The 17,733-nt window shown below is 39.2% G+C and overlaps 1 protein-coding gene across 1 annotated transcript in view; it reads left to right on the top strand.

The window, feature by feature from the left end:
• Positions 1-17,733, top strand: part of LOC108570937 (dystrophin) — a 517,829-nt gene that overhangs the window by 3,976 nt on the left and 496,120 nt on the right. Inside the window, exons 2-20 of the mRNA XM_017932876.1 lie at positions 10,002-10,063; positions 10,167-10,259; positions 10,736-10,813; positions 10,888-10,980; positions 11,069-11,158; positions 11,268-11,466; positions 11,544-11,692; positions 11,751-12,158; positions 12,237-12,878; positions 12,969-13,091; positions 13,174-14,967; positions 15,043-15,195; positions 15,632-15,793; positions 16,035-16,337; positions 16,424-16,567; positions 16,651-16,821; positions 16,919-17,101; positions 17,165-17,281; positions 17,370-17,489. Of these exons, the coding sequence (XP_017788365.1) occupies positions 10,002-10,063; positions 10,167-10,259; positions 10,736-10,813; positions 10,888-10,980; positions 11,069-11,158; positions 11,268-11,466; positions 11,544-11,692; positions 11,751-12,158; positions 12,237-12,878; positions 12,969-13,091; positions 13,174-14,967; positions 15,043-15,195; positions 15,632-15,793; positions 16,035-16,337; positions 16,424-16,567; positions 16,651-16,821; positions 16,919-17,101; positions 17,165-17,281; positions 17,370-17,489 (5,084 nt within the window). The remainder of the gene's footprint in view (positions 1-10,001; positions 10,064-10,166; positions 10,260-10,735; positions 10,814-10,887; positions 10,981-11,068; positions 11,159-11,267; positions 11,467-11,543; positions 11,693-11,750; positions 12,159-12,236; positions 12,879-12,968; positions 13,092-13,173; positions 14,968-15,042; positions 15,196-15,631; positions 15,794-16,034; positions 16,338-16,423; positions 16,568-16,650; positions 16,822-16,918; positions 17,102-17,164; positions 17,282-17,369; positions 17,490-17,733) is intronic.

Below are 17,733 nucleotides of genomic sequence, written 5' to 3'. Positions count from 1 at the left end.
GCGAGGTAAAGAGAAAGAGAGCGCGAGAAAAACAGAGAGAACGTTAAAAGCCCATGTGTGTAAGTGACGACGTGTTTGCGCGCATACGGGTGCAGTGCTCTTCTTGACAGTGTAGAATCAACAAGTGTCGCGTAGAGATCGTCATTGTCGCGCGGTGTGCGCGCGCGATTCTAACCTCATCGTTGCGATCGGCTCGAGGTTTCGTTCGATTCAATTTTGTCCGTTGGCGAACAGTTGTCGTTTTTTTAGTGTTCCCGTCTCGTTCGTGTAATCTTTGTCGACTGCGTGGCCAATCGTAATCGATGTGATATTCCGTGCTTTCCTTTAACGTGCCCTTGGATATTGTTACGTCGCCGATCCGGTGGCTGCGTCTCTGCAACGTCTCAAGATGGAAGTCGTTTACATAGGTACGTCAGCCTGCGATTATGTCTTTATTGCACGCGGAATTGTTCGATCGTTGATACTTTTACTTCTCGATCGTCACTTGCGTCATGACACTTGGCATCTTGATTTACTTTTACCTCGCAATCGTTTCTTATATCTCGAGGCTTGATATCTTGATATTGGCTAGAGGTATACGTTAAGCATCGAGTGTTTTATCTGGATGTAGGCGAGCCGGCATTCGTTTTTCCTCCTTTCCTTTTCAATTTAGTCAGAATCGAACTGAGTGTGTGTCGAGGATTGTACGAACAACATTTTAAAATTGATTACACGAGCAAACTATCTGGACGAATTTTATTATTCGTCGTAGATAACAATTTCAACGATATAAAAGCAATTGGAGCGTGTAATAAAACACCGCTCGAACTGCGATATTTCCCATCTATTCTCTGGGTGCAAGTCGAAAACGTATTTAGCGCCAACTATGTTATTTTATTGGCCACCTGTATATTTTTCTACTCTCACCATCAGTAGGCAATGAGGTTATCTGTGTTCTAAGGTATGCTTTATCTAATCTTCGAAATATTTATTCATCGTGTACGCGAAACGCATGTATACGTCAAGAAAGAGGTATGGTACACGTGCACGTCAAGAATGATAACTGGGCTGCGTAAGTGGCGTCATTTAGATTAGAACGCGTGCTTCGTGTGGAAGGTTCGGCGAACGTACTATTAGCTAAACGATTTAAAGAAACCGTACACGCGAATTTAATCCAATCTTGACTCCATCTTGCATACATATTAATTAGACAGTCGTCTATTGTATAACCGCGGGAAAATGAAGAAATTTCAAATTTTCAACGTGACAAATTCTCACACAACTCTATGTAACTCCGATTATTACAGACAAAATAACGAACTTTTCTATTGCATTCAATTTACTATGGTAACTATAGTTTAACACGTGTTTACCGATAACATCTGTAATTATCAAGTACGAGAACAATAGCGTATTTTCGTGGAAAGTCTGAGATCTCGTTTGTTAAATAATTCGCGTAAGATCGATTGCATTAATTGGCTCATTAACACCTAAGCAATTACGTACTTATTATGGTTATTTCACCTCTTTGTTCTGATTATTGCGTAAAACATTGAATATTTAACCTAACGTTCTTTCTTTTTCACGAATTTATGTTTCTCCGTTTTGCATTACGAATAAGCTTAGTATAGAGAGCTTTCTCAAGCCATCCAGAAGAATTACTTTCCAAGAATGATCGATTCGCCGTACATTTGTTGAAATAATGGAACTCTTTGTTTCTCAGATTTCAATGAATCTATTTCAACACGGTATATAGAAACTGCCTCTTCGTTGCAAAGGACGTATTTCGTTCTCGTTCAAGCTTGAACCGAAGGAACACGTAACATCACTATGACTAAGAGTGTGAATTATAAAAAGAAGCTCGTCCGATAATCGTTCGGAGTTGCACGACTTTTGGAGCGTATTTCGAGACGCATTTATCAAAGGTTATAATTATCAGATGCAAGTTTATCTACTATCTAAGACCTTCTTAACGATAGATTTCACACTCAACTCGATCCAATTGGTAGGAAACCGATTCGACTGGAAGCAACATGTCCTGAATTGGCTCGATGCTTCCCAATTTTCTTCGACCCGATTCCATTCGACCTAATTCCGATTCGATCTGATCCATTTTATCTTCGGTTCAACTCGACTCGACTCTAGTCCGTCCCGATTAGATCACTTTTTAATTAGGTTCCGCGGCTAAGATTAAAACCACGGTTATACCGGTATTTTTGGTATTGAGAAAACACTCGAGGTTTACATTTCGAACGCATAATTTATCAGGAAGGATCCATGGAAAACTATGAATAGAAACGTACAATTAACTTGGAGCATCGGCTTTTAAAGATAATACACCGCGAATTCACGAGACTATAAGTGCTTTATTACATTGTATCTGTAAACAGATCGGTAATTTCAGAACGGATTAGCTTCGGAATAATCCGCGTAACCGATATGATTCGAGTAGCGATTAATATCCTTCGTGCTTGAACCTTAGAAAAGTTTTTTCTTTTTTGCTTTTTCTTTATCATCTTGCCTATTAACCAGCATTTGATACGCGACATATATTTATCATCGCGGACGAGTCCCATTGAAATTCCACGAGAGTTCTAATCGTTATTAAGTTTATACGATCTGCATGGGTTATCTTAATCACATTTATCAAATATACTCTATATTAGTACAACTTACGTAGCAGATCTATTAAAAGATCCTATTAAATCTCTGTTGCGTCGTGGCGCAGGTTGATTGTTCTCGCTGGTTCGAGGTATATTGAAACTTCGTTGTTGGGTTAGATGTTTTGATGAATTCTTGTTTTGATTAGATGTTTAGTTGAATTTGGATTGTTCGTTTCGTGACTATGTGTCTCGTGTACTCGTCTTACAAAGATTGTCGGTTTTCAGGTGTGTAGGTGTATATATAGACATTAGGTTGGTTCTGATTCGGGCTGAAATTTCACATAGACGTTAGTCCCATCCTTACTAACGTCTAGAAATTGTAAAAGTCCAACAGCAAAAATCCTTACCTCGCTCATTCTCCGGCTTGTTCTTCGGTTGGTGGTTTCGATGGAAAGTAGAAACCTGGTCTGATAGGGGTATAAGCTACAAAGCTGAGGCATCCTGAGTCCTTCTGAGGACGACCCACACTAGTAGGTAGGTTCTGATTGGTGGTTGTGTTATGGAGGTGGAAAACGTGGTGTGTTCTGATATTGGTCGACGAAAACTCTGACCTTTTGATCCCCGGTAACGAATGTTTTACGGTCCCGAGTGTTTTTGGGACCTATTGTCCGAGTGTCGCGCTGGTGCGTCCACGGGGGGTATATTGCTGTCTTCCGAACGTCGGCACCTCGGTCTGGCGGCCAAAAGTTGTTTATTGCTATAATCCGCCGAACCGAGACTTCGTTGCGTCCCTAATCAGGACGCAACAGTCTCTCTTTCGTTAGTCTTTACATCTCGGTTAAATGTCGCTCGTAAGGCCATCAGACACTTGTTACTCTTCAACTAAAAATACTTGCTGTGGTGGATGTTTAGTTGATAAAAACAATTTAGACGAGCAGTTCAAATGTTAAGCGTTAACCCTTCGCTGGCCAAATTTTACTTTTGTATCTCTTCGAAAAGAATGTTTATTTTGACTAAAAACCAGTTTGAAACATTTGACTTAACGAGTAATAATTGTACAATGTAGTAGAAACTTCGATAAGTATCCCAGAATTTTTTCGAATTTCTTTAAAGCCTCGAACAGTAAAAAAAAAAATTAGATCAACCAGTGTCGGAAAATGTGTTCGCCCGCGGAGAGTTAGATTTCATTTCACGAAATCAGACGTAAATTTATCTTGATCGGAAATGTACTTAACCATCGAATGATTTATGGATATAGAAATGTGCGATTAATCACAGCGGCCGTAACGATAAATACGAAAATGACCGAGGAACGCGTTGCGTTCGTCTGACTTTCTTCGTGTTCTGGTTAGACTCCGCTAAGACGGTCAAGCTGTTTCTTAATCCACATAGAATAGTAGGACGCTAGCGCGGACGTTACGCGGTCCCATCAGTTCATTTGACCTGTGAACTTGCGTTTAGGGCCAACGACACGCGTTCCAGTGGCACGAGATGCCAGTCCTCCCGCTGTTGGAAGCCTGTATTGTCATCTCGTTTAAACGATTGTTCGGCACGCCGGCGGCCGTCCTAGCCGGTTAGCTTGTTTGCAAAGTGCACGCGGTGTTCTACTTGCATTCAGCCTGGCGCCAATGAATGAAAAAGCGATACCCGAATGGCTTATAGCCGAAATGCGTTTAAATGCCTCGTGCCTTTTGTGCACACAGTTGTGCACAACTGTACAGGGGCACGCGGAGTGTGTTTGACCTGGGGAACGAACATTTTTCTAAAATAAAAATCCTAGGTTTCGGGGATTCCTTGATTCAGTTGTTTCATTTCGAGTGCATGATTAATTTAAAGCGTGGACCTCCTCAAGCTTGATATTGCAAAACGATAGATCGCGTTTACTTTGGTTCACCTTTCAAGCAGAAGTTGAATCTTTTTAGTTTACAATTAAAGATGAGTGAAATGTGAATATGTTGCAAGCGAGGATTTTTTAAAAGTACAAATTCTAAATTTCAGGGATTTCCATTGCAGGTTCTCGGTGGCTGATTTAATATTCTTTTTTTGTACGCTGCTTCGTTTCGAGTGCATGGCTAATTGAAAGCGAGGACCTCTTAAAGTTTAATATTCTAAAACGATAGATCGTGTTAATTCAGGTTCACCTCGCAAACAGAATTTAAATCCCTCTAGTTTATAATTAAAAATGTGTAAAACGTGAACATGTTGCAACTGGGGATTTTTGAAAAATAAAAATCGTAGCTCTCAGGGATCCCCGTTACAGGTTCTCCGTGGATTTATTATTCTTTATTATACGCTGCTTCATTTCGAGAGCATGACTAATTCAAAGCATGGATCTCCTGGAGCTTGATATCATAAAACGATAGATCACGTTAACTTAGGTTCACCTCTCAAACAGAATCTCTCTAGTTTATAATTAGAAGTGAGTAAAACGTGAATAGGATGTATTTCGTGTATAATACGGTGTAATTAGAAATGAAGAAATCTGTGTTCCAAGTATTGGTGAACGAATAACGAGTTAACTCGTTAAAAGTGAAAATGTTATCTACGAATGACGAGTTCTCCTGGATAGTTGCCCAAATATTTGAATGGTCAAAGTTGTTAAGGAGGGTCTCTAAGCTTCATTCTTATCGTCGTTCGGTTGGTATTTGGTTTTAAAGTCTTCCCATTCGTACGTACGAGATAAAGATGAGAGAAAGATTCGTGGAAGAGACTAAAGCAATCTTCGGCAACTGAATTCTCATCGGACTAAATACGAGGACCGAATTTAGAAACGAAAGCTAAAGGAAGCAACGTTCACCGACAAAATTCATTCGAAACCTGTAGAATCTCGTATGAAACTCGAAATAAAAAGTCGTAACCGCTGCGTGCAACCGTGTTAAAGATATTCGTAAACTAATTTTCCGGTGGTGCTCGAGTGCCGCGAGTTCCTCGACCGTGCAACACGGTGTTTACGACGAGATCGAGGTAATTTATCATAAAACGACAACGACGGAGCGATCACGATCGCACAGCCTGTCCTTATTGCATCTTTTTCGATCCTCGTCGCCTCATTTTCTCGACATCTGCATCTTTTTTAATGAAGAGGCGACGTCGAGTAGTTTCGAGCCCCCCTACAGTGAACAGAGGGGGACAAAGAAGCGATATCGAGGAGAAAGACGGAGGAGAGAATCAGGTTCGAGATCGTTAATTCGACTTTTGCCGAGCGGTTCGCGTTCGCCGAAGGAATGGCGCGTGAGAGGTCCGACCAGGCTCGACGTGGAATTACAACTCGATGCGTATAATTCTCGTGGAGATTCGAGCTCGGGTATAAAGATACCTGGATGGAGAGCATTTCTCCCGCGAGTGGTAGCCGACTCGCGAAAAATGCCACGTCCTTGAGGTAACCGACACTCGAGATCGCGCTGCGACAGCGATACTGCAAACCTAGCGCACTATCGATGGCGTAATGGTCACTGATGTAACCAGAAGATTAGTGCGATTGTAAACAGAAAATCTGTACATTCGCACGTTCAGCTCCTTTCTCGAGTACGCAAACTTGAATCAACCCCTTCAGGTGAGAAACACCGTTCTTACATAATCAACGAAGGATGAGGTAATCAGATAGAATACACGATCCTCTCGGTTGATTCACGGAAAAATGAGTCATGCTAGGTTTTTGCGCGAATAGTAGAACGTGAGTATATGTATATCGAGTAGGATATCGTTTCTTTTTTTTGTTTTAGAGAAAGCTTATCGCGGTGTAGGTGTTAGCATGCAACGGCGTTTTCCCTCGCGAAATATTTGTTTCGTTGATTTGCTCTAATGAATGCGCGTATATAGGAGAGAAGAGAGGCCGCGTGTTAGCGCGTGTTTAGCTAAGTTTAGCGGTGGTTTCAGATGGTTGCCACTGTTTTCTCGACGATGTATTATCGAGGCGTTAACAGCATTGCGCGTTTCGAAGTTGCGGTTCGTTCAACCCCAACCAGGGTGGTTCTCCAAATGCACGGTTACTTTTGACAAGCAATCGAGCGAAAGTATCGAACACATTTCGATAAAACCGTGTTTAACTTCTTATGGAAATACTGTTTCGGCATTATCAAGAGGTTGGTAATTAATGTTCCGTGCTACATACCTTGGTGAACAAACTGGCGGCGTGTGTACGCATAGTTCTTGGTCGTATTTCATACTTGGCCACTGCTGTTTACGTTAGTTGCCTCGAAAGTGAACCAACAGATGTGCATGCGCGTATAAACACTTGGATCCAGGTTTGGATTTTAGAAAACGCTCAAGGAAATTCGTTACCGCGACGTCTGCGCACAGCTGTTTCCTTTCCTTTTGACTTCAACGCGTGATACGGTTCGTCCCGATAGTAGCTCGCTGTGATAAACATTTTCGAGCACGAAAATTCAGTAGGCTCGAGAAGGTTGTGATTCGACTTAACGGTTCCCCGCCAGCGTGGGTCAGATGCATACTTTTGATCGATAGTAGGTGCTTTACTGTTACCGTTGATGTATGCGGCTACATTACGCGAAACGTCTAACGATAAATACACTCGTATTTGCTTAACCATATTTCACCTCGCAATCGTAACTTTCGATCGTCGAACGCAGCTTTGAAAATGATTTCACCCTGTCCTTTTCAAATGGTTTTCTATCGACAGTTTTCCTCGTCGCTCTTTGCAAATTGAAGAAGTTATCTCGCTATTAGCGTAACCACGGCCACGTGTCCGGCAAGATAAGCTGCGTTCTCTACCTGTTTCTTTTAATCAGGCTTAATTTCACCCCATCCTACCGGTTAACGTAACAAAAATCCGCGTTCAGTTCTGCCGTTAGCGCAGAAATAACCGGTTAACAGAAGCTCTCCTCCTCGTGTCTCCTCGCGACAATGTTCGCGGTCCACGCGTTTCGCGTTTGATACCATGAAAGCTGGATGACCTCAACTATGAAATTCCGTTACATCTATCATGTGTAGAAATCTCCCGGTTCGTCGTCAATTACCGTCTACCATCCTGTTCTGTCTCCCGTCGACTGTTCCCTAAAACTGGCAACCCTTCCCGATCGTAATGATGCAGGAAACGCCTTTTTAAAATTCATTCGGCCTAGCGTGCCGGAGTTGCGTACGGGTAGGATGAATGATGTATATTGTACTAAAAGTTGGGTACTGAAAAAAAAGTGTTTACCAATTCTTAACATTTTTACGGGACGAGCAAATTGTCATCCTAGAGAATATGGATATTAATTTAAATAATTGGCTGTATTTTCATTCTATTCCTATTTTAATTTTAATTTCGAGTTATCACTCTAGAAAATATAGATTTTAAACGATCCTTCAGTTTTTTAGGTTTTTCAGTATGAATAGATCATCATCCCGTAATTTCAATATTTAGCGAACGTAATCATTTTCAAATCTAGACTTTCCATTATCAACGCGCGTCATTTTTATCGTTCCTAAACACGAGACACGTGATTCACAATACGCAAACTACGTAGGTTAGAGGCTCGTAACGACTCAAACAAAGTCCTTTCGAAAACCGTAGAAACGATTTCCACGATGAATCATCCGGTTCGTAATAAGTCTCCTTTATTCCCAACAGTGAGAAGGTATTTTTAAACAACGAGCTAACTCATCCTCCCGAGTTAACCGGCAAATACCATCCTATTAGCAGCTAACGTGCATCTCCATCGAACAATCGTTCCAGTGGTCGTTGCTCTCGATCGCGTAGGATGACCGGGGATCGAAAGCGCGCAGGAAGTCGGCGCGTTACGTGTCGCGATTCGGTTTTCTGGCAGAGATACAATACCTCCGTGTGGAGGAGGAGGAGGAGTCTGGTGGTGATCGGTCGAAGAAAACTGGCGATCGTGTAGAAGGCGTGCAAAAAGAACTCGATGCACCATATTCGGAAGCGGCACGGTTTCGTAAGGAAAGCTCCACGTTGGCCGATGACCGGCCAGGAAAGACGCGCGCGCTCTCGTACGCGTATCTTACGGCATACTTCTCTTCGGCTACGTGATCGTCATTCGTGATTTCTGACCCCTTCTCTCCTCCTACCTTCTTCCCTCGTCGTTTGCCCCTCTTGTTGCTATCTCGTGCCCCTTCGTACGTAAGATAAGCACGACGACGACCGCGGGTTTCCATTCATTCATCCGCTGGCCATCAGTGACGTTCGTTACGCTTCTTCTCTCTCTTTCTCTCCCTTTCTTCTTCATTTGTCCACTTTTCCGTGAAATCTGGGATGAAAAATGCATAACTTTCTGGCTCGGTTAGCCTCCAAGCTGATAACAGACCAGATGATTAATACCATTCGCGATGTTGATGGAGTTAACGATGTCGGGATGTATTTCGTTTGGCAATAATTCGGAATATTCGATGGAACGGGGAGATGCAATCGAAGGCAGTGATGAATGGTGATAGAGAGAGAGAGAGATGATCTATGTGGATTAATGCGAAGGAACGATAGCGAGTAGGATTGTCGAAGGGAAATTTCAAAGAATTTCATTGGAATCGATATCGAGAGGATGGTTGGAAGGTTGGCCTGGGATAAGGTAATCTGATTGGAATCTGAATATTCTGGTTTCTTGTAAAAATGGAGCTAATGTATGCGGTTGCATTGAGTTTTGAAGGACTCTTCGAGAAGATAGGAGAGAGAGAGAGAGAACCGAACCGAGTGGAAGATTATTTTTGGTCCAAGTACGGTGTGAATCATTCCTGGGTATGATTATCGCGTGAAATGTTTCTGATGAGAGTCTCGCAGATTTCCAACCTGATCTTAAACGAGAGAGTTTCAGTTAGATATCGGGTGTAGTAGTAGCAGCTGTTGGTAACGTTAGAAAATGGAAATCTACGGGTTGATGAAAAATCGCTGCCCGAGCAGAAATCCGACCACAGGTATTTAAGCAGTGTGTACTTATGACTTTCTGTTGGCCGACCTAAATTTCAAGAGTTTACTGCTGCATCTACCGAGGTCAATGAGTGTCAACGCGATAGATGACGAGCCGTCGTTGCCACGTCGACAATAATTTCGCGGTGGTCTCGGAATGACAATGAAACCCGCTGCTTTTACTGCAGAAATGAGATATCCCCGTCGAGAGATACCTGCCTTTTTTTCTCCCTCCCACATCCTGATCGTAGCAACAGCGTTAATCTCTCGAGAAGATTTCGTCTAACATGTATTGTACGATTGTAATTTGTAATAAACACATTAAATACATATGTGTAACGTTTTCTTATTTGGAACAGTTTGATCGATGTTCCTCGATTGTCCAGAATGATCTTCTTTCACAATCGTTCGAGCATCGTCTAATTTTGAAGATTTCGGTAGGGATTAAACTTATTACACAGCGTGTTACGTATATTTAACGACCTAAGTATGATTGATTTTCTTCGATTAGGAACAATTATCTTGCGATTGCAACGATGTATGATCGTGTACGTGTATTGCAGATGAGCGGGAAGACGTACAGAAGAAAACATTTGCCAAATGGATAAATTCACAGTTACTTAAGGTACGTCGAAAATTGCAGAAAATTTGAGAAACCTAAATGTCACGTAAATTCGGAATAAAAAGACACAGATATTCGCAATTCAACGAATTATTCCCTGATGCAGAATCATCACGAACCGATTTCCGATTTATTCGTCGACCTGAGAGATGGAAATCGATTGCTGTCGCTTTTGGAAGTCCTCACGTCGAAAGTCTACGTAAGTATCCTCGACAGATGTGAACGATTGCATAATCGAGGGACGGATAGGTGAGATAGGCTCATTATGCGGCACAGACGTCGATATTTTGTAATCTTCGAAACATTTCGCTCGACAGCTGTTCTTTTTTTAAACATTACTACTCGTAGTGTAAGTGCGTTTTCTGTTTACATTATGAGCCGGTGCTAATAGAATTCTAAGCAGGTGCGCCTATTCGGTATTATGAATATTTGCATGAGAGTGCTGATTATCTCTATGCACAGTAGGCGTAAAGAGAATTCCGTGCGAGTAGGGTATCTGTGCCGTATCCACGGGCGTCTTTGTCCATTCCGAAGATTCACTTCGCTCGAATCGCTCGTTTAAATTCACCGCGACACGTGATTAACGTCGTTGCCTATTTTACGGATTGAACGAAAGTTTAGGTGTTTATCGGCTTAGAAACGTTCGACGTTGATTGATTTTCTCCTTGTTTGCAGAAAAGGGAACGTGGTCGAATGAGAGTTCATCATCTGAACAACGTTAACAAAGCATTGCAAATTCTTGAACAAAATAACGTGAGTTGTGTACATATTTCGAGAGGGGTAGCCTCGGTAAGTTGTAATTTAACGGTATGCGATATCCTCTTTAGGTGAAACTCGTAAATATTAGCAGCAACGATATCGTTGACGGGAATCCTAAGCTAACACTCGGATTAGTATGGAGTATTATCCTTCACTGGCAGGTCAGTTTTATCGGCAAACGTTGCATGCCTTTTTTTTTATCAGCGCTATTTCACTTGTAACTTGAAATTAAACGAAACGTTTGTCCAGGTACATTACCATTTGAAAGATTTAATGACAGAGCTGCAGCAGACGAATTTGGAGAAAACCCTTTTAGCGTGGTGTCGTCAGAATTCGCAGGTAACATCTTGCTGGAAAAATAAACTAGGACTTGTTTTTTCTCTTTCTTCTTTACCGACGAGGTGTCCACATGGTTGAAAAAACACTTCGCGTCCCGTATTTCTTTCAGAATTATCCTGGAGTTGATATTAAAAATTTCACGACATCCTGGTCGGATGGTCTGGCGTTCAACGCGATTCTGCACAAATGGAAACCTCATTTGTTCGATTTTAACAACATATCGCGTAAACATCCGAACGCTAGACTAGATCACGCGTTTCGTATCGCTCAGGAACAGTTGGGTATCGAACGTTTGTTGGATCCAGAAGGTAAATTCAATTTCAAAGTGAAATTAATATTATTTGGACTAATCTCGTTAAACTGAAGATTCACCTTGTGTTTTCAGATGTGAACACATCTGTGCCAGATAAAAAGTCAATAATGATGTACGTTATGTGCCTGTTCCAATCGTTACCTCATTCCGGAGATGATATAGGCGAGCTAGATCTTTCTGTAGCGAGCGACGGTAGTCCGGTTACAACACCAGGAGCAGAGGTATTTAATCAGATTTTATGTCGTTTGATAACTGTATGCATCGTTGAAAATACAAAAGAATTATTTGCAGAATACGTTATCTTTCACAAATTTCGGAACGCCGACGTCACGGCCGATGAGTCTAGCAACGAACGTATCGGTGGAACTTGGTGGTTACCAGGTTGCACTCGAGGAAGTTTTAACCTGGCTTCTGGAGGCAGAGGATAAATTAAATCACGCTCCAGAGCCTGGGTCGAGCTTGGAGATATTGAAGCAACAATTTCACGAACACGAGACATTTTTGATGGAGCTGTCCGGACACCAGGATGGAGTCGGTGCTGTGTTGGAGGAAGGTGCGAGATTATTAGCCGAAGGTGGTTTGCATAAAGACGAGGAGCACGAAGTTCGTGTTCAAATGTCGTTGCTGAACTCTCGATGGGAAGGTCTTCGAATGCGTGCAATGGAAAGACAAACGAAAATTCACGAGGTACGATCGAGATTTCGTAAATTTTGTCGCCGAGTTCTTTTTGCTTAACTATTGGTCATTTTTGTCTGGTGATTACAGGTTCTTATGCAAATGCAGCAAGGCCAGCTAGATGCGTTGCGGCAGTGGTTAACAAGGACAGAAGACAGGATTTCGCTAATGGCGGCGATTGAATTGAATCAATCTGCCTTAGATGAGCAACTTAAACAATTAAACGAACTGGAACAAGATATCGAGGCGCAACAAGGAGTTGTCGATGGTATGAGGAACATGGTGGTTGTTGTGGATGAAGAAAACTCCGAGGCGGTTTATGCTCAAATGGAAGATCAATTATCTGCCCTTGGAGAACGATGGACCCATATTTGTCAGTGGAAGGAAGAAAGGAGGCAACGTTTGCTAGCGTTTTCCGCGCTTTGGCAGAGTGTCAACGACGATTACAAGAGATTAGTATCGTGGTTGAATGAAACTGAAATCACGTTGAAACAGATGGAGGCAAATCCGGCATCCGAGCTCGGTGAAGTACTCGAGAGAATAAAAAAGTTACAACTTTTGAAAATAGAAATGGACGCAAATCAAAGGAAGTTAACGTCGTTGCAAGAATCGGTCCAAGAATTTGAAGGCCAAAGCACTTCGTCAGAGTGTATTAGTATATTAGAGAAGATCGAGTATCTGCAGGATCGATGGGAAGCTGTGGGGCAAATAATGGAAGTACAGTCACAAAGGGTAATATATAGCATTTGATTTTTTTTAAATACAGTATTACACGTTTCTTGCTTTTATGCGAGAAATAATTTTATTTTTATTTTACGTTAGATAACTAGTTCGGGATTTGAATTCGATCTAAAGTCCGAGAGGGAAACCACAGTGATTACAGGCAACGATTGGATGACTGAAACAGTAACGAGCATCGCTTATAAAGAAGAAATCGCTGCAACGGTATGCTTGCGGATTGTTTTATGGGATTTCTTATTTAATTTATTGTACGATACGTTGTTATCTGTGTTGTTGCTCTTTTCAGTCTACACCACATAGCGATTCCAAGAAACGTCGTGTGGATAGCACATTTAGGCATGAATTCGAATCTGCATTACATAATCTATACAAATGGCTCGATTATGTTGATTTGGAAATCGGACGATCTGAGGGAGTGTTCGATGAATTAAGCGTTGAAGAGAAAAAAGTAGTTTACAATGATACAATAGCTGATATAGAAGCACACAGGGATGATTATAATAGAGTTTTGGAATTGGGAAAACAGCTTCTTGGTGAATTGAAGAATGCTAATGAATCAATCGAAGGAGAAGAATCGAAACTTAAAGACATACAGAATTGTTGGATGGCGACAAATAATCGGCTTGAAGAAATAAAGACTCGTATAGAATATCTGGAAGAAGTGAAAAGATTTCGAACGGAATTGGCTAGTTTAAATTTAATGTTGGACAGCTATTCTAAATGGTTCGACTCGAATAAAGGAAACGGTCAAGTGGAACCGTTTAGGGTAAAATTGAAGTCGATGAAGTCTCACGAAGAACGTATTAAAAAGTTATTAGAAAAAGCCAAAGAATTATCAGAAAATCAAACTGGTATCAATGAAACTGTTAATGTAAATGCAGATATACAAACGTTTGTTTGTAGCTGGGAAAAGTTGTATAAAATACTATCCGAAAGGTTAGCTGAATTAAATGATGCTGTTGATAAAACACCACCAAAGAAATACACAGATGCAGTTGCCAGTCTCACTTCTTTTATTAATAACGTGGAAAGCATGTTATTATCGGAACATATCGTGATGTCAGATGACAAGACAATGACGGAACAATTAAAAAAGTTTAGCGACCTGCAAAATTCTTTAAAGGAACATCAAGAGGTTTTTAATTATGTAAATAGTGTTGGACATGAACTAATAATGAAAACTGGCGGAGATTCGCAGGGGCAAAGGCACAAAGATGTACTGCAAGATCTTAATACCAAATGGAGCGACATTCCTATAATATTAGAAGAACGTCAACAGAACCTTTTAAAAGACATGCAGTCTTTAAAGATATTTAATAACGAACTTTCGGATCTTGAAAACTGGCTTGAGAAATCGTATCGATATCTAGAAGAATTGTCGAAAGATTGTACATCAAATGATATCGAAACTATGGAGTTTAAGTTGAAGCAAATTCAATCCTTCTGCGAGGAAATAAATCAAACAAAACCTACAATAGAAAGACTTCAAACATCTACAAATAGACTACTTGAAAATTCTGAACCAAAATTCGCGAGCGTGTTAAACAATAAATTGGAAGTTGTATCGTATAAGTGGAATGCTATTGTCGATGGTGCTAAAAGTTTAAATGACAAGTACGAGGATACTTTGAAAAGAAATGATGAAATCATAAATGGAATAGAAGATTTTACAAAATGGTTATCAGCTTTAGAAAAAGAAATACCAGTTGAAACGAAAATAACGTCATCTGTTGAATTATTTCAAGTTCGTGGTCGATATCAATCGTTGAAAGAAAAAATAGATAAACGAGTGGAAGAATTTCGAAACCTTAATGAAATGGGGAATGATAAATTGTTAAGTTCCGAAGGATCTTCCGTGCAAGAGCTTGGCAGACGGTTTACGTTCTTGAATGCTCGATGGACAGACGTGACAGATCGCATTTATGAACGATATAGACATTTACAAAATGCTAGTCACGAGTACGGTGAATTTCGTGCTTTGGTTGCACAAGAAAGTGATTGGTTGGATAAATTAGATAAGAGATTGAAGAAATCAACAGAAACTGCTGCAGACGCTGAAGAAATATCGGAAGAACTTGATGTAAGTATATACTTTATAGTACTAGGAAAACTTGTATAGTTTGTTCAAAAAATAACGAATTTTCTTTTTAAAAAGGATTTGGAGAATTATATACGGAATCATCCAGAATTAAGACTTGAAAAAATTCAAGAAATTGGGAAACAGTTAGTTGAAAGTAATATTATGACACAGTCCATTCAAGCAGATGTGGAGAGTTTAACAAGTCGTTGGGAAACCCTAAGTAATCAGGTATGTAACTGTTATATTTCATGTTATGATATTTTTATGCCACATGTACATCAAGAATGCTTGAAATATTGTTTTGTTTTTTCAAATTTTGTTTGTAACAAAAATTTGTACTTGTTTTTAACTGCATGCATCATTGCTAAAGAAGTTTTAAGTATTTGTTAGTTGAACCCATTGAAATATGTCAATGTTACTTTTTACACTGCTTCGAAAAATTGCACTTGTTGGTATAAATTAGGAGGCCCTTACTTATTTTATACTTGTTTCGTGTAATTCATTAGAAACAGCAATACTGTTACAATACCAAATTTTTAAGTTAATAATTCGTTTTTTTAATATTTCATAAGTTTTCATTTTTTGCTGAATACGTTTAAATAATTGTGTACAAAAAAGTTACTTAATCGAGTTATACAGAAAATTAGAATTATATTTTGAGTAGGCAGGGCAGCGAGCAAAGCTGCTGGAAGGATCGGTGAAGCAAGCGCAACAGTCAGAAGGACGTATTCTCGCTCTTCAACACTCCTTAATGCAAATAGATTCTGTACTAACTGCACGTCTTGACAGCGACCTTACTGCTGATGATTTGCCTCATGATTATCAGGTCTGTTAGAGAAAATTTTTTTTTACTAAATGTTTGTTATAAGAAATTCAGCTGTAACGTGGAATATAAAGCATTGTAATGAAGAAGCATGATAAGGACTGTTATTTGTATATTCTGTGAAAATATGAATTAATATTTAATGTGTAACATACTGTTATCACTTTCATGATTATAAATCGCGCAAGAAATTAGACAGATGTAAATTTTATGGAGATATTAACTGTACACATTTGCAATTCAGAAATTAATGGAAGAAATGGAACATCAACGTGCAACACTTCATGAAATGGCATTACAAATTGAATCATATAAAGCTTCTGGAAAACAAGAAGCAGCACTCAGGTTACAAGAGCAATTGACTCTTATTGAACAAAAGTTTTCTGACGTTCAAAAGAAATTTCAGCGTTTCCGATGTCCGACAAATTTAGAACCTAGACTATCTAGAGCTTTACGCGAACTTAGAGGGATAGAAGAAGCAACTTGCTTATTAGAATTATCATCAGAAGATCCAGAGGTTATTGAAGGACAACTTAAACACTGTTTGGTAATTAACTGTTTAAGGCTTATATCTTATTTTTCATAGAATTGTAAATAACAATAATAACGTCTATGATATATTATGCCATATAGCGTTTTTATCAAACATTAAGTGAAATTAAGAGCGAGATAGAAAATATTATAGTAACTGGTAGAAAATTAGTTGAAGAAAACACTGTTGGTGAACCAGATAAATTTTCAAGACGAATTGATATGTTAAAAGAATTGTACAATAAGGTAATATATGTATGTTATTAATATGATGTTTTCATAAATGATTAACATCTATGTACAATCGTGTATGTGTTAATTTATTGTAGCTTGGACTACATATAACTAAATCGAAATCATGCTTGGAGACAGCCTTGGATTTATCACGTGATATGTATAAAAACATGTCTTATATTAACATGTCTATAGACAGTATTAATAAAGAATTAGATACGCAGAAAAATATGCCTGATCTTCCTGTTAACGCGATATATGTACGAGTAAGTACATCATCAGTATACAGTATACCGTAAATAAATTCAAATTTTATTGTAATATTTTTTTCATAAAAATGAATGGTAAATTTGGTTTGAATAGGAAACTTTAACAGAAGTAGTACCACGCTTAAACGTTCAGAAAGATAAGTTATTACATTCTCAAGAACAATTTTCTAAACTTTGTGATCCAATGTATTTAGAGCAACTTAAAGATAAGTTGTCCGATGTTGTTATCCGATTAGTAAATACTGAAAAGAGATTAAGACTTTGCAATGCTTCAGAGGTAAATATATAATGTATAAAAGTTCGCTGCAACGTAAAAAAAAAATTGTTTTCATACTTTCAGGAAGAACCTAATGTTGATGAAATAAATGCATGGCTTTTACAAATCGAAGAAAAACTGAATAAATTAGATGGCGTTCCGGTTGATCAGTTGACGGAAAATCATTTTGAACAATGCAAAGTAATTGATCATTTAAACATATACTGCATCACAGTTGATATTTTATATATTGTTAAATATTTGTTCAATGTTTTACGTTTATTTTTAGGCCGTTCAAAGTGAAATGATTGCAGCAAAACCAACAGTCAATGAATTGCAACGTTACACCTATTACCCGAAAGTAGCGGACGTCTATAAGAAATGGGAAGACATGTCCAATAGAATACAGGTACGTATATTTATATAATATTTTTAAGTATCATTCATTGCTTGTTTTCTCATTGCTTGTATTGCTTTTTCTTTATCTTAACATCTGGTATATGTAATGCTTGTGCTTTATAGTACCATTACGTATATCTCATAAAAAAAAGTTCTGTAATATAAATATTGCATAATTTTTTAATTTATTATACATTGCAATATGATTATATTGCTAGCAAGTTTCTATAAACTAATATTTCAATTCCACTAAA

This window comes from Habropoda laboriosa, unplaced genomic scaffold, assembly GCF_001263275.1.
Source record: "Habropoda laboriosa isolate 0110345459 unplaced genomic scaffold, ASM126327v1 scaffold90, whole genome shotgun sequence".
Lineage (NCBI taxonomy): Eukaryota > Metazoa > Arthropoda > Insecta > Hymenoptera > Apidae > Habropoda > Habropoda laboriosa.
This window is presented reverse-complemented; position numbering and strand designations above follow the sequence as displayed.